The sequence below is a fragment of the Oncorhynchus clarkii genome, chromosome 12 (assembly GCF_045791955.1).
Source record: "Oncorhynchus clarkii lewisi isolate Uvic-CL-2024 chromosome 12, UVic_Ocla_1.0, whole genome shotgun sequence".
Lineage (NCBI taxonomy): Eukaryota > Metazoa > Chordata > Actinopteri > Salmoniformes > Salmonidae > Oncorhynchus > Oncorhynchus clarkii.
In genome coordinates this window covers 94,958,344-94,976,279 of record NC_092158.1, presented here as the reverse complement: position 1 = coordinate 94,976,279, position 17,936 = coordinate 94,958,344, and the positions used below count along the sequence as shown (strand labels likewise).

Genomic DNA, 17,936 nt, shown 5'->3' with positions numbered 1-17,936 from the left:
ACTAGCATGGTGAACTAACACTCCTCCTTACTAGCATGGTGAACTAACACTCCTCCTTACTAGCATGGTGAACTAACACTCCTCCTTACTAGCATGGTGAACTAACACTCCTCCTTACTGGCATGGTGAACTAACACTCCTCCTTACTAGCATGGTGAACTAACACTCCTCCTTACTGGCATGGTGAACTAACACTCCTCCTTACTGGCATGGTGAACTAACACTCATCCTTTCTAGCATGGTGAACTAACACTCCTCCTTACTGGCATGGTGAACTAACACTCCTCCTTACTAGCATGGTGAACTAACACTCCTCCTTACTAGCATGGTGAACTAACACTCCTCCTTACTAGCATGGTGAACTGACACTCCTCCTTACTAGCATGGTGAACTAACACTCCTCCTTACTAGCATGGTGAACTAACACTCCTCCTTACTAGCATGGTGAACTAACACTCCTCCTTACTAGCATGGTGAACTAACACTCCTCCTTACTAGCATGGTGAACTAACACTCCTCCTTACCAGCATGGTGAACTAACACTCCTCCTTACCAGCATGGTGAACTAACACTCCTCCTGACTAGCATGGTGAACTAACACTCCTCCTGACTAGCATGGTGAACTAACACTCCTCCTTACCAGCATGGTGAACTAACACTCCTCCTTACTAGCATGGTGAACTAACACTCTTTCTGACTAGCATGGTGAACTAACACTCCTCCTTACTAGCATGGTGAACTAACACTCCTCCTTACTAGCATGGTGAACTAACACTCCTTACTAGCATGGTGAACTAACACTCCTCATTACTAGCATGGTGAATTAACACTCCTCCTTACTAGCATGGTGAACTAACACTCCTCCTTACTAGCATGGTGAACTAACACTCCTTACTAGCATGGTGAACTAACACTCCTCCTTACTAGCATGGTGAACTAACACTCCTACTTACTAGCATGGTGAAGTAACATGCCTCCTTACTGGCATGGTGAACTAACACTCCTCCTTACTAGCATGGTGAACTAACACTCCTCCTTACTAGCATGGTGAACTAACACTCCTCCTTACTAGCATGGTGAACTAACACTCCTCCTTACTGGCATAGTGAACTAACACTCCTCCTTACTAGCATGGTGAACTAACACTCCTACTTACTAGCATGGTGAACTAACATGCCTCCTTACTGGCATGGTGAACTAACACTCCTCCTTACTAGCATGGTGAACTAACACTCCTCCTTACTAGCATGGTGAACTAACACTCCTCCTTATTGGCATGGTGAACTAACACTCCTCCTTACTGGCATGGTGAACTAACACTCATCCTTACTAGCATGGTGAACTAACACTCCTCCTTACTAGCATGGTGAACTAACACTCCTCCTTACTAGCATGGTGAACTAACACTCCTCCTTACTAGCATGGTGAACTAACACTCCTCCTTACTAGCATGGTGAACTAACACTCCTCCTTACTGGCATGGTGAACTAACACTCCTCCTTACTAGCATGGTGAACTAACACTCCTACTTACTAGCATGGTGAACTAACACTCCTCCTTACTAGCATGGTGAACTAACACTCCTCCTTATTGGCATGGTGAACTAACACTCCTCCTTACTGGCATGGTGAACTAACACTCATCCTTACTAGCATGGTGAACTAACACTCCTCCTTACTAGCATGGTGAACTAACACCCCTCCTTACTAGCATGGTGAACTAACACTCATCCTTACTAGCATGGTGAACTAACACTCCTCCTTACTAGCATGGTGAACTAACACTCCTCCTTACTAGCATGGTGAACTAACACTCCTTACTAGCATGGTGAACTAACACTCCTCCTTACTAGCATGGTGAACTAACACTCCGCCTTACTAGCATGGTGAACTAACACTCCTCCTTACTAGCATGGTGAACTAACACTCCTCCTTACTGGCATGGTGAACTAACACTCCTCCTTACTAGCATGGTGAACTAACACTCCTCCTTACTAGCATGGTGAACTAACACTCCTCCTTATTGGCATGGTGAACTAACACTCCTCCTTACTGGCATGGTGAACTAACACTCATCCTTACTAGCATGTTGAACTAACACTCCTCCTTACTAGCATGGTGAACTAACACCCCTCCTTACTAGCATGGTGAACTAACACTCCTCCTTACTAGCATGGTGAACTAACACTCCTTACTAGCATGGTGAACTAACACTCCTCCTTACTAGCATGGTGAATTAACACTCCTCCTTACTAGCATGGTGAACTAACACTCCTCCTTACTGGCATGGTGAACTAACACTCCTCCTTACTAGCATGGTGAACTAACACTCCTCCTTACTAGCATGGTGAACTAACACTCCTCCTTACTAGCATGGTGAACTAACACTCCTCCTTACTGGCATGGTGAACTAACACTCCTCCTTACTAGCATGGTGAACTAACACTCCTACTTACTAGCATGGTGAACTAACACTCCTCCTTACTAGCATGGTGAACTAACACTCCTCATTACTAGCATGGTGAATTAACACTCCTCCTTACTAGCATGGTGAACTAACACTCCTCCTTACTAGCATGGTGAACTAACACTCCTTACTAGCATGGTGAACTAACACTCCTCCTTACTAGCATGGTGAACTAACACTCCTACTTACTAGCATGGTGAAGTAACATGCCTCCTTACTGGCATGGTGAACTAACACTCCTCCTTACTAGCATGGTGAACTAACACTCCTCCTTACTAGCATGGTGAACTAACACTCCTCCTTACTAGCATGGTGAACTAACACTCCTCCTTACTGGCATAGTGAACTAACACTCCTCCTTACTAGCATGGTGAACTAACACTCCTACTTACTAGCATGGTGAACTAACATGCCTCCTTACTGGCATGGTGAACTAACACTCCTCCTTACTAGCATGGTGAACTAACACTCCTCCTTACTAGCATGGTGAACTAACACTCCTCCTTATTGGCATGGTGAACTAACACTCCTCCTTACTGACATGGTGAACTAACACTCATCCTTACTAGCATGGTGAACTAACACTCCTCCTTACTAGCATGGTGAACTAACACTCCTCCTTACTAGCATGGTGAACTAACACTCCTCCTTACTAGCATGGTGAACTAACACTCCTCCTTACTAGCATGGTGAACTAACACTCCTCCTTACTGGCATGGTGAACTAACACTCCTCCTTACTAGCATGGTGAACTAACACTCCTACTTACTAGCATGGTGAACTAACACTCCTCCTTACTAGCATGGTGAACTAACACTCCTCCTTATTGGCATGGTGAACTAACACTCCTCCTTACTGGCATGGTGAACTAACACTCATCCTTACTAGCATGGTGAACTAACACTCCTCCTTACTAGCATGGTGAACTAACACCCCTCCTTACTAGCATGGTGAACTAACACTCATCCTTACTAGCATGGTGAACTAACACTCCTCCTTACTAGCATGGTGAACTAACACTCCTCCTTACTAGCATGGTGAACTAACACTCCTTACTAGCATGGTGAACTAACACTCCTCCTTACTAGCATGGTGAACTAACACTCCGCCTTACTAGCATGGTGAACTAACACTCCTCCTTACTAGCATGGTGAACTAACACTCCTCCTTACTGGCATGGTGAACTAACACTCCTCCTTACTAGCATGGTGAACTAACACTCCTCCTTACTAGCATGGTGAACTAACACTCCTCCTTATTGGCATGGTGAACTAACACTCCTCCTTACTGGCATGGTGAACTAACACTCATCCTTACTAGCATGTTGAACTAACACTCCTCCTTACTAGCATGGTGAACTAACACCCCTCCTTACTAGCATGGTGAACTAACACTCCTCCTTACTAGCATGGTGAACTAACACTCCTTACTAGCATGGTGAACTAACACTCCTCCTTACTAGCATGGTGAATTAACACTCCTCCTTACTAGCATGGTGAACTAACACTCCTCCTTACTGGCATGGTGAACTAACACTCCTCCTTACTAGCATGGTGAACTAACACTCCTCCTTACTAGCATGGTGAACTAACACTCCTCCTTACTAGCATGGTGAACTAACACTCCTCCTTACTGGCATGGTGAACTAACACTCCTCCTTACTAGCATGGTGAACTAACACTCCTCCTTACTAGCATGGTGAACTAACACTCCTCCTTACTGGCATGGTGAACTAACACTCCTTACTAGCATGGTGAACTAACACTCCTCCTTACTAGCATGGTGAACTAACACTCCTCCTTACTGGCATGGTGAACTAACACTCCTCCTTACTAGCATGGTGAACTAACACTCCTCCTTACTAGCATGGTGAACTAACACTCCTCCTTACTAGCACTGACTCTGATGATAGCTACTTTATTGATGAAAAATGGACTGACTATGACTGTGATACTGTATATGGTTGTCCCACCTAGCTATCTTCAGAGGAATGCACTAACTAAGCCTCTGGATAAGAACGTCTGTTAAATGACTAACATGTTAATATAACTGAGTCTCTCTGGATAAGAACGTCTGTTAAATGACTAACATGTTAATATAACTGAGTCTCTGGATAAGAACGTCTGTTAAATGACTTACATGTTAATATAACTGAGTCTCTCTGGATAAGAACGTCTGTTAAATGACGTGTTATTGTAACTGAGTCTCTGGATAAGAACGTCTGTTAAATGACTTACATGTTAATATAACTGAGTCTCTCTGGATAAGAACGTCTGTTAAATGACTAACATGTTTTATTAATTAATGAATTATTGTTTTAACATATAGTATATAAACACCCCATATTACCCAACACAGTAAATGAGACAGACCAAAACATCCCATATTACCCAACACAGTAAATGAGACAGACCAAAACATCCCATTTTACACAACACAGTAAATGAGACAGACCAAAACATCCCATATTACCCAACACAGTAAATGAGACAGACCAAAACATCCCATATTACCCAACACAGTAAATGAGACAGACCAAAACAAGTGAAAACATCCCATATTACCCAACACAGTAAATGAGACAGACCAAAACAAGTGAAAACATCCCATATTACACAACACAGTAAATGAGACAGACCAAAACATCCCATATTACCCAACACAGTAAATGAGACAGACCAAAACATCCCTTATTACACAACACAGTAAATGAGACAGACCAAAACATCCCATATTACCCAACACAGTAAATGAGACAGACCAAAACATCCCATATTACCCAACACAGTAAATGAGACAGACCAAAACATCCCATATTACCCAACACAGTAAATGAGACAGACCAAAACATCCCATATTACCCAACACAGTAAATGAGACAGACCAAAACATCCCATATTACCCAACACAGTAAATGAGACAGACCAAAACATCCCATATTACACAACACAGTAAATGAGACAGACCAAAACATCCCATATTACCCAACACAGTAAATGAGACAGACCAAAACATCCCATATTACCCAACACAGTAAATGAGACAGACCAAAACATCCCATATTACCCAACACAGTAAATGAGACAGACCAAAACATCCCATATTACACAACACAGTAAATGAGACAGACCAAAACATCCCATATTACCCAACACAGTAAATGAGACAGACCAAAACATCCCATATTACCCAACACAGTAAATGAGACAGACCAAAACAGACCCGACAGTCGATGGCTTTACAATATGGTTTCTTCCTGCTCTATACCTTCTGTCATCTCTCTGTAGGTTCACAAGTTTCTGGATAAGAACTACGACCAGGTTGGACAGCAGGTTCTCCATCTGTTCAGCCACAGCAAGAACAAGGTAGGAGGGGTTAGGGGTTAGAGGTTAGGGATTACAACTAGGACCAGGTTGGACAGCAGGTTCTCGATCTGTTCAGCCACAGCAAGAACAAGGTAGGAGGGGTTAGGGGTTAGAGGTTAGGGGTTAGAACTAGGACCAGGTTGGACAGCAGGTTCTCGATCTGTTCAGCCACAGCAAGAACAAGGTAGGAGGGGTTAGAGGTTAAGGGTTAGAGGTTAGGGTTTAGGGATTAGAGGTTAGGGGTTAGAGGTTAGGGGTTAGAACTAGGACCAGGTTGGACAGCAGGTTATCGATCTGTTCAGCCACAGCAAGAACAAGGTAGGAGGGGTTAGGGGTTAGAGGTTAGGGGTTAGAACTAGGACCAGGTTGGACAGCAGGTTCTCGATCTGTTCAGCCACAGCAAGAACAAGGTAGGAGGGGTTAGAGGTTAAGGGTTAGAGGTTAGGGATTAGAGGTTAGGGGTTAGAGGTTAGGGGTTAGAACTAGGACCAGGTTGGACAGCAGGTTCTCGATCTGTTCAGCCACAGCAAGAACAAGGTAGGAGGGGTTAGAGGTTAAGGGTTAGAGGTTAGGGTTTAGGGATTAGAGGTTAGGGGTTAGAGGTTAGGGGTTAGAACTAGGACCAGGTTGGACAGCAGGTTCTCGATCTGTTCAGCCACATCAAGAACAAGGTAGGAGGGGTTAGGGGTTAGAGGTTAGGGGTTAGGGGTTAGAACTAGTCATGTAATGGTGTTATTAAACTAAACCAGACAATAGTTGATCTATTTACCTAGTCATAAATCATTTGGGCTGCAGGTGGTAATGCTCATTGCTAACAGCACATCTGATAATACAGACCATAGGCTAGATGCAAGGTACAATGTCTTTGTAATAAAAACATGATTTCTACCAACATGTTACCTGGCACCTTCCTGGAGGGGGTTTATTTTCTTTCATTCTGGAGGAGAATTTCCTTTTAAAAAGTCACCAGAACTGAGCTTCCTGCCACATACAGTGGAGTCATTAAAACCTTTTTTTTTCAACCACTCCACAAATGTCTTGTTAACAAACTATAGTTTTGGCAAGTCTACTTTGTGCATGACACAAGTTATTTTTCCAACAATTGTTCAAAGACAGAGGTTATTTCACATATAATTCACTCTATCATAATTCCAGTGGGTCAGAAGTTTACATACACTTTAGAAGCTTCTGATTGGCTAATTGACATCATTTGAGTCAATTGGAGGTGTACCTGTGGATGTATTTCAAGGCCTACCTTCAAACTCAGTGCCTCTTTGCTTGACATCATGGGAAAATCAAAAGAAATCAGCCAAGACCTCAGAAGAATTTGTAGACCTTCACAAGTCTGGTTCATCATTGGGAGAAATTTCCAAACGCCTGAATGTACCGCGTTCATCTGTACAAACAATAGTACGCAAGTATAAACACCGTCATACCGTCATACCGCTCAGGAAGGAGATGCGTTCTGTCTCCTAGAGATGAATGTACTTTGGTGTGAAAAGTGCAAATCAATCCCAGAACAACAGCAAAGGACCTTGTGAAGATGCTGGAGGAAACAGGTACAAAAGTATCTATATCGCCCTATATCGACATAACCTGAAAGGCCACTCAGCAAGGAAGAAGCCACTGCTCCAAAACCGCCATAAAAAAGCCAGACTACGGTTTGCAACATGCACATGGGGACAAAGATCGTACTTTTTGGAGAAATGTCCTCTGGTCTGATGAAACAAAAATAGAACTGTTTGGCCAAAATGACCATCGTTATGTTTGGAGGAAAATGGGGGAGGCTTGCAAGCCGAGGAACACCATCCCAACCGTGAAGCACAGGGGTGGCAGCATCATGTTGTGGGGGTGCTTTGCTGCAGGATGGACTGGTACACTTCACAAAATAGTTGGCATCATGAGGAGGGGAAATTATGTGGATATATTGAAGCAATATCTCAAGACATCAGTCAGGAAGTTAAAGCTTGGTCGCAAATGTGTCTTCCAGATGGACAATGACCCCATGCATACTTCCAAAGTTGTGGCAAAATGGCTTAAGGACAACAAATTCAAGTTATTGGAATGGCCATCACAAAGCACTGACCTCAATCCCATAGAAAATGTGTGGGCAGAACTGAAAAGGCATGTGTGAGCAAGGAGGCCTACAAACCTGACTCAGTTACACCTGCTCTGTCAGGAGGAATGGGCCAAAATTCACCCAACTTATTGTGGGAAGCTTGTGGAAGGCTACCCGAAACGTTTGACCCAAATAAAACAATTTAAAGGCAATGCTACCAAATACGAATTGAGTGTATGTTAACTTCTGACCCACTGTGAATGTAATGAAATAAAGAAAATATGAAATAAATCATTCTCTCTACTATTATTCTGACATTTCACATTCTTAAAATAAAGTGGTGATCCTAACTGACCTAAGACAGTGAATGTTTACTAGGATTACATTTCTGGAATTGTGAAAAACTGATTTTAAATGTATTTGGCTAAGGTGTATGTAAACTTTCGAAGCGTAAAAATGATCAGGGGGAGGACCCCTGACCCCCTCAGCAAGGAGACTTGAATTGTTCAATCTCACAGTTTAATACATGTACAAAACAAACCTATTTCCCTAAAAGCATGATGGTCATGACTTTCTTACATGAAAGGGAAGGTTAACTTGGCCACAGACAATCCATCTGAGATCAGCTATGGGATTTTTTTAATGCTTTATCCCTGTCTCCAGATCAGTCAAGGAATTATACTAATGAGCAAACATTCCGTAACTGCAGGTGGCAGTAAATCACTAATCTTGTCTTCATACCTGTTCAGACAACATCCTACAGGGATAGGTAATTCACTAACCTGGTCTCTATACCTGTTCAGACTACACCCTCCAGGGGGCAGTAAATCACTAGCCTGGTCTCTATACCTGTTCAGACTACACCCTCCAGGGGGCAGTAAATCACTAGCCTGGTCTCTATACCTGTTCAGACTACACCCTCCAGGGGGCAGTAAATCACTAGCCTGGTCTCTATACCTGTTCAGACTACACCCTCCAGGGGGCAGTAAATCACTAGCCTGGTCTCTATACCTGTTCAGACTACACCCTCCAGGGGGCAGTAAATCACTAGCCTGGTCTCTATACCTGTTCAGACTACACCTTCCAGGGGGCAGTAAATCACTAGCCTGGTCTCTATACCTGTTCAGACTACACCCTCCAGGGGGCAGTAAATCACTAGCCTGGTCTCTATACCTGTTCAGACTACACCCTCCAGGGGGCAGTAAATCACTAGCCTGGTCTCTATACCTGTTCAGACTACACCCTCCAGGGGGCAGTAAATCACTAGCCTGGTCTCTATACCTGTTCAGACTACACCCTCCAGGGGGCAGTAAATCACTAGCCTGGTCTCTATACCTGTTCAGACTACACCCTCCAGGGGGCAGTAAATCACTAGCCTGGTCTCTATACCTGTTCAGACTACACCCTCCAGGGGGCAGTAAATCACTAGCCTGGTCTCTATACCTGTTCAGACTACACCTTCCAGGGGGCAGTAAATCACTAGCCTGGTCTCTATACCTGTTCAGACTACACCCTCCAGGGGGCAGTAAATCACTAGCCTGGTCTCTATACCTGTTCAGACTACACCCTCCAGGGGGCAGTAAATCACTAGCCTGGTCTTTATACCTGTTCAGACTACACCCTCCAGGGGGCAGTAAATCACTAGCCTGGTCTCTATACCTGTTCAGACTACACCCTCCAGGGGGCAGTAAATCACTAGCCTGGTCTCTATACCTGTTCAGACTACACCCTCCAGGGGGCAGTATATCACTAGCCTGGTCTCTATACCTGTTCAGACTACACCCTCCAGGGGGCAGTAAATCACTAGCCTGGTCTCTATACCTGTTCAGACTACACCCTCCAGGGGGCAGTATATCACTAGCCTGGTCTCTATACCTGTTCAGACTACACCCTCCAGGGGGCAGTATATCACTAGCCTGGTCTCTATACCTGTTCAGACTACACCCTCCAGGGGGCAGTAAATCACTAGCCTGGTCTCTATACCTGTTCAGACTACACCCTCCAGGGGGCAGTAAATCACTAGCCTGGTCTCTATACCTGTTCAGACTACACCCTCCAGGGGGCAGTAAATCACTAGCCTGGTCTTTATACCTGTTCAGACTACACCCTCCAGGGGGCAGTAAATCACTAGCCTGGTCTTTATACCTGTTCAGACTACACCCTCCAGGGGGCAGTAAATCACTAGCCTGGTCTCTATACCTGTTCAGACTACACCCTCCAGGGGGCAGTAAATCACTAGCCTGGTCTTTATACCTGTTCAGACTACACCCTCCAGGGGGCAGTAAATCACTAGCCTGGTCTCTATACCTGTTCAGACTACACCCTCCAGGGGGCAGTATATCACTAGCCTGGTCTTTATACCTGTTCAGACTACACCCTCCAGGGGGCAGTAAATCACTAGCCTGGTCTCTATACCTGTTCAGACTACACCCTCCAGGGGGCAGTAAATCACTAGCCTGGTCTCTATACCTGTTCAGACTACACCCTCCAGGGGGCAGTATATCACTAGCCTGGTCTTTATACCTGTTCAGACTACACCCTCCAGGGGGCAGTAAATCACTAGCCTGGTCTCTATACCTGTTCAGACTACACCCTCCAGGGGGCAGTAAATCACTAGCCTGGTCTCTATACCTGTTCAGACTACACCCTCCAGGGGGCAGTATATCACTAGCCTGGTCTCTATACCTGTTCAGACTACACCCTCCAGGGGGCAGTAAATCACTAGCCTGGTCTCTATACCTGTTCAGACTACACCCTCCAGGGGGCAGTAAATCACTAGTCTGGTCTCTATACCTGTTCAGACTACACCCTCCAGGGGGCAGTATATTACTAGCCTGGTCTCTATACCTGTTCAGACTACACCCTCCAGGGGGCAGTAAATCACTAGCCTGGTCTCTATACCTGTTCAGACTACACCCTCCAGGGGGCAGTAAATCACTAGCCTGGTCTCTATACCTGTTCAGACTACACCCTCCAGGGGGCAGTAAATCACTAGCCTGGTCTCTATACCTGTTCAGACTACACCCTCCAGGGGGCAGTAAATAACTAGCCTGGTCTCTATACCTGTTCAGACTACACCCTCCAGGGGGCAGTAAATCACTAGCCTGGTCTTTATACCTGTTCAGACTACACCCTCCAGGGGGCAGTAAATCACTAGCCTGGTCTCTATACCTGTTCAGACTACACCCTCCAAACAACTCATAGTAGTAGAAGAAGAAGAAAATGGACTACTCCTAAATGGAGACGGCCTCAATGGTGCTGCCCATGCTCTCACAGATGTCAAAATGGGGCAGATACAATGATGCAATGTCTATCTAAGTCTATGGTGTGTTCCCCAGATGGTGGCCAACCTCTTCCTTGTTCACGCGGAGGTTGTAGGTCAGCATAGAGGTCATGTGAGGAAGAGCAGCACGGTGACCCGGAGACACCAGGCCCCCACCGTCTCCACCAAGTTCACCCTGTCACTTCTGGAACTGGTAGACAAGATGGAGAGGTGTTATTATTAATATTAATATTATTAAAGGGATGAGAGGTGTTATTATTATTATTATTAAAGGGAGGAGAGGTGTTATTATTAATATTATTAAAGGGAGGAGAGGTGTTATTATTAATATTATTAAAGGGATGAGAGGTGTTATTATTATTATTATTAAAGGGAGGAGAGGTGTTATTATTATTATTATTAAAGGGAGGAGAGGTGTTATTATTATTATTAATATTAAAGGGAGGAGGGGTGTTATTAATATTAATATTAAAAGGAGGAGAGGTGTTATTATTATTATTAATATTAAAGGGAGGAGGAGAGGTGTTATTATTATTATTATTAATATTAAAGGGATGAGGAGAGGTGTTATTATTATTATTATTATTATTAAAGGGATGAGGAGAGGTGTTATTATTATTATTATTAATATTAAAGGGAGGAGGAGAGGTGTTATTATTATTATTATTATTAAAGGGATGAGGAGAGGTGTTATTATTATTATTATTATTAATATTAAAGGGAGGAGGAGAGGTGTTATTATTATTATTATTAAAGGGAGGAGGAGAGGTGTTATTATTATTATTATTATTATTAAAGGGACGAGGAGAGGTGTTATTATTATTATTATTATTAAAGGGAGGAGGAGAGGTGTTATTATTATTATTATTATTAAAGGGAGGAGGAGAGGTGTTATTATTATTATTAATATTAAAGGGATGAGAGGTGTTATTATTAATATTAATATTAAAGGGAGGAGGAGAGGTGTTATTATTATTATTAATATTAATATTAAAGGGAGGAGAGGTGTTATTATTATTATTAATATTAATATTAAAGGGAGGAGAGGTGTTATTAATATTAAAGAGAGGAGAGGTGTTATTATTAATATTAATATTAAAGGGAGGAGGAGAGGTGTTATTATTATTGTTAATATTAAAGGGAGGAGAGGTGTTATTAATATTAAAGGGAGGAGAGGTGTTATTATTAATATTAATATTAAAGGGAGGAGGAGAGGTGTTATTATTATTATTAATATTAAAGGGAGGAGAGGTGTTATTATTAATATTAATATTAAAGGGAGGAGGAGAGGTGTTATTATTATTGTTATTATTAAAGGGAGGAGAGGTGTTATTATTATTATTAATATTAAAGGGAGGAGAGGTGTTATTATTATTATTAATATTAAAGGGAGGAGAGGTGTTATTATTAATATTAATATTAAAGGGAGGAGAGGTGTTATTATTAATATTAAAGGGAGGAGGAGAGGTGTTATTATTAATATTAATATTAAAGGGAGGAGGAGAGGTGTTATTATTGATATTATTATTAAAGGGAGGAGAGGTGTTATTATTAATATTATTATTAAAGGGAGGAGAGGTGTTATTATTAATATTATTATTAAAGGGAGGAGAGGTGTTATTATTAATATTATTATTAAAGGGAGGAGAGGTGTTATTAATATTAAAGGGAGGAGGAGAGGTGTTATTATTATTATTATTATTAAAGGGAGGAGAGGTGTTATTATTAATATTATTATTAAAGGGAGGAGAGGTGTTATTATTATTAAAGGGAGGAGGAGAGGTGTTATTATTAATATTATTATTAAAGGGAGGAGAGGTGTTATTATTATTAAAGGGAGGAGGAGAGGTGTTATTATTATTAAAGGGAGGAGGAGAGGTGTTATTATTATTATTAATATTAAAGGGAGGAGAGGTGTTATTATTATTATTAAAGGGAGGAGAGGTGTTATTATTAATATTATTATTAAAGGGAGGAGAGGTGTTATTATTATTAAAGGGAGGAGGAGAGGTGTTATTATTAATATTATTATTAAAGGGAGGAGAGGTGTTATTATTAATATTAATATTAAAGGGAGGAGAGGTGTTATTATTATTAAAGGGAGGAGGAGAGGTGTTATTATTATTAAAGGGAGGAGGAGAGGTGTTATTATTATTAAAGGGAGGAGGAGAGGTGTTATTATTATTAAAGGGAGGAGGAGAGGTGTTATTAATATTAAAGGGAGGAGAGGTGTTATTAATATTAAAGGGAGGAGGAGAGGTGTTATTAATATTAAAGGGAGGAGAGGTGTTATTATTATTGTTAATATTAAAGGGATGAGGAGAGGTGTTATTATTATTATTAATATTAAAGGGAGGAGAGGTGTTATTATTATTATTAATATTAAAGGGAGGAGAGGTGTTATTATTAATATTAATATTAAAGGGAGGAGAGGTGTTATTAATATTAAAGGGAGGAGAGGTGTTATTATTATTGTTAATATTAAAGGGAGGAGAGGTGTTATTATTATTATTAATATTAAAGGGAGGAGAGGTGTTATTATTAATATTAATATTAAAGGGAGGAGAGGTGTTATTAATATTAAAGGGAGGAGAGGTGTTATTATTATTGTTAATATTAAAGGGATGAGGAGAGGTGTTATTATTATTGTTAATATTAAAGGGAGGAGAGGTGTTATTATTATTAAAGGGAGGAGAGGTGTTATTATTATTGTTAATATTAAAGGGATGAGGAGAGGTGTTATTATTATTGTTAATATTAAAGGGAGGAGAGGTGTTATTATTATTATTAGTATTAAAGGGAGGAGAGGTGTTATTAATATTAATATTAAAGGGAGGAGAGGTGTTATTATTATTATTATTATTAAAGGGAGGAGGAGAGGTGTTATTATTATTCATATTATTAAAGGGAGGAGAGGTGTTATTAATATTAATATTAAAGGGAGGAGAGGTGTTATTATTATTATTAATATTAAAGGGAGGAGAGGTGTTATTATTATTATTAAGATTAAAGGGAGGAGAGGTGTTATTATTAATATTAATATTAAAGGGAGGAGAGGTGTTATTAATATTAAAGGGAGGAGAGGTGTTATTATTATTGTTAATATTAAAGGGATGAGGAGAGGTGTTATTATTATTATTAATATTAAAGGGAGGAGAGGTGTTATTATTATTGTTAATATTAAAGGGAGGAGAGGTGTTATTATTATTATTAATATTAAAGGGATGAGGAGAGGTGTTATTATTATTATTATTAATATTATAGGGATGAGGAGAGGTGTTATTATTATTATTATTAATATTAAAGGGATGAGGAGAGGTGTTATTATTATTATTAATATTAAAGGGAGGAGAGGTGTTATTAATATTATTAAGATTAAAGGGATGGGGAGAGGTGTTATTATTATTATTAATATTAAAGGGATGAGGAGAGGTGTTATTATTATTATTAAGATTAAAGGGATGAGGAGAGGTGTTATTATTATTATTAATATTAAAGGGAGGAGGAGAGGTGTTATTATTATTATTAATATTAAAGGGATGAGGAGAGGTGTTATTATTATTATTAATATTAAAGGGATGAGGAGAGGTGTTATTATTATTATTAATATTAAAGGGATGAGGAGAGGTGTTATTATTATTATTAAGATTAAAGGGATGAGGAGAGGTGTTATTATTATTATTAATATTAAAGGGAGGAGGAGAGGTGTTATTATTATTATTAAGATTAAAGGGATGAGGAGAGGTGTTATTATTATTATTAAGATTAAAGGGATGGGGAGAGGTGTTATTATTAATATTATTATTATTATGAAAGGGATGGGGAGAGGTGAGACAAGATGAGAGGGAAATGAAGAGGTAGAGTTATTGTTACTGAATCTTTCTCTTTCTCTTGACAGGTGCAACCCATCGTTTATACGCTGCATAAAGCCAAACAGACAGAAGGTAGGTCTCCACATCACAGTTTAACAGTGGTATTGTTGGTACGCTGCATTAAGACAGACAGTCAGAAGGTAGGTCTCCACATCACAGTTTAACAGTGGTATTGTTGGTACGCTGCATTAAGACAGACAGTCAGAAGGTAGGTCTCCACATCACAGTTTAACAGTGGTATTGTTGGTACGCTGCATTAAGCCAAACAGACAGAAGGTAGGTCTCCACATCACAGTTTAACAGTGGTATTGTTGGTACGCTGCATTAAGACAGACAGTCAGAAGGTAGGTCTCCACATCGCAGTTTAACAGTGGTATTGTTGGTACGCTGCATTAAGCCAGACAGTCAGAAGGTAGGTCTCCACATCACAGTTTAACAGTGGTATTGTTGGTACGCTGCATAAAGCCAAACAGACAGAAGGTAGGTCTCCACATCACAGTTTAACAGTGGTATTGTTGGTACGCTGCATTAAGCCAGACAGACAGAAGGTAGGTCTCCACATCACAGTTTAACAGTGGTATTGTTGGTACGCTGCATTAAGCCAGACAGTCAGAAGGTAGGTCTCCACATCACAGTTTAACAGTGGTATTGTTGGTACGCTGCATTAAGCCAGACAGACAGAAGGTAGGTCTCCACATCACAGTGTGAAAGAGTTTAATTTTGGGACTGGGGGGCAGTATTGAGAAGCTGGGATGAATAAGGTGCCCAGAGTAAACTGCCTGCTACTCAGGCCCAGTTGCTAATATATGCATATTATTAGTATGTTTGGATAGAAAACACTCTGAAATTTCTAAAACTGTTTGAATGATGTCTGTGAGTATAACAGAACTCATATGACAGGCAAAAACCTGAGAAAATATCCAACCAGGAAGTGGGAAATCTGAGGTTTGTAGTTTTTCAAATCACTACCTATCGAATATACAGTGTCTATGGGGTCATATTGCACTACCTAAGGCTTCCACTAGATGTCAACAGTCTTTAGAACTTTATTTGATGCATTTACTGTGATGGAGGAGAGAATGAGTGCTGTTTGAACCAGAGGTCTGCCAGAGTGCCATGAGCTGATCACACGCACTCACGTGAGAGTTAGCTGCGTTCCATCTCATTTCTACAGACAAAGGAATTCTCCGGTTGGAACATTATTTAAGATTTATGGATTTATGGATTCTATACTTCGTTTGACATGTTACTACGAACTGTAGTATGACTTTTCGTCTGAGCTTTCTCCTGGCCCGTGCGTCGTGAGTTTGGATTGTGTACTAAACGCGTAAACAAAAAGGAGGTATTTGGACATAAATGATGGACTTCATCGAACAAATCAAACATTTATTGTGGAACTGGGATTCCTGGGAGTGCATTCTGATGAAGATCATCAAAGGTAAGTGAATATTTATAATGCTATTTCTGACTTCTGTTGACTCCACAACATGGCGGATATCTGTATGGCTTGTTTTGTTGTCTGAGCTCTGTACTCAGATTATTGCATGGTGTGCTTTTTCTGTAAAGTTTTTTAAAAATCTGACAGCGGTTGCATTAAGGAGAAGTTTATCTAAAGTTCCATGCATAACACTTGTATCTTTTATCAATGTTTATTATGAGTATTTCTGTAAATTGATGTGGCTCTCTGCAAAATCACCGGATGTTTTGGAACTACTGAACATAATGCGCCAATGTAAACTGAGATTTTCGGATATAAATATGAACTTTATCAAACAAAACATACATGTAACATGAAGTCCTATGAGTGTCATCTGATGAAGATCATCAAAGGTTAGTGATTCATTTTATCTCTATTTTTTTGCTTTTTGTGACTCCTCTCTTTGACTGGAAAAATGGCTGTGTTTATCTGTGACTAGGTGCTGACCTAACATAATCGTTTGGTGTGCTTTCATCGTAAAGCCTTTTTGAAATCGGACACTGTGGCTGGATTTACAATAAGTTCATCTTTAAAATGGTGTAAAATACTTGTATATTTGAGAAATTTTAAGTATGGGATTTCTGTTGTTTTGAATTTGGCGCCCTGCACTTTCACTGGCTGTTGGCGAGGAGGGACGCGTCCCACATATCCCAGAGAGGTTTTAACAGTGATATTGTTGGTATTGCCATGATATGTGTGTGTTTGCTTGTATGTGTAGGAGCCAGGTGTGTTTGAGACGGAGCTGGTCGGCAGTCAGCTGAGGTATTCTGGTATCTTGGAGACCATCAGGATCCGGAGAGAGGGTTACCCTGTTAGACTGGCCTTCAACATCTTCCTGTTCAGGTAAAACACCCTGTTAGACTGGCCTTCAACTTCTTCCTGTTGAGGTAACACACCCAGTTAGACTGGCCTTCAACATCTTCCTGTTGAGGATGCACACCCTGTTAGACTGGCCTTCAACATCTTCCTGTTGAGGTAACACACCCTGTTAGACTGGCCTTCAACATCTTCCTGTTGAGGTAACACACACACACCCTCTAACCCTGCCCCTATCTCAGGTATCAGTCCCTGGTGGGGACAGCCTCCTCTAACCTGTGTGTTTGTGTGTGTCAGGTATCAGTCCCTGGTGGGGACAGCCTCCTCTAACCTGTGTGTTTGTGTGTGTCAGGTATCAGTCCCTGGTGGGGACAGCCTCCTCTAACCTGTGTGTTTGTGTGTGTCAGGTATCAGTCCCTGGTGGGGACAGCCTCCTCTAACCTGTGTGTTTGTGTGTGTCAGGTATCAGTCCCTGGTGGGGACAGCCTCCTCTAACCTGTGTGATTGTGTGTGTCAGGTATCAGTCCCTGGTGGGGACAGCCTTCTCTAACCTGTGTGTTTGTGTGTGGCAGGTATCAGTCCCTGGTGGGGACAGCCT

General features: G+C 41.2%; 1 protein-coding gene across 1 annotated transcript in view; it reads left to right on the top strand.

Moving 5' to 3' along the window:
- The window catches only part of LOC139422611 (unconventional myosin-XV-like), a 206,940-nt gene that overhangs the window by 39,095 nt on the left and 149,909 nt on the right, over positions 1-17,936 (top strand). Inside the window, exons 17-20 of the mRNA XM_071173757.1 lie at positions 5,754-5,831; positions 11,229-11,383; positions 15,072-15,117; positions 17,241-17,365. Of these exons, the coding sequence (XP_071029858.1) occupies positions 5,754-5,831; positions 11,229-11,383; positions 15,072-15,117; positions 17,241-17,365 (404 nt within the window). The remainder of the gene's footprint in view (positions 1-5,753; positions 5,832-11,228; positions 11,384-15,071; positions 15,118-17,240; positions 17,366-17,936) is intronic.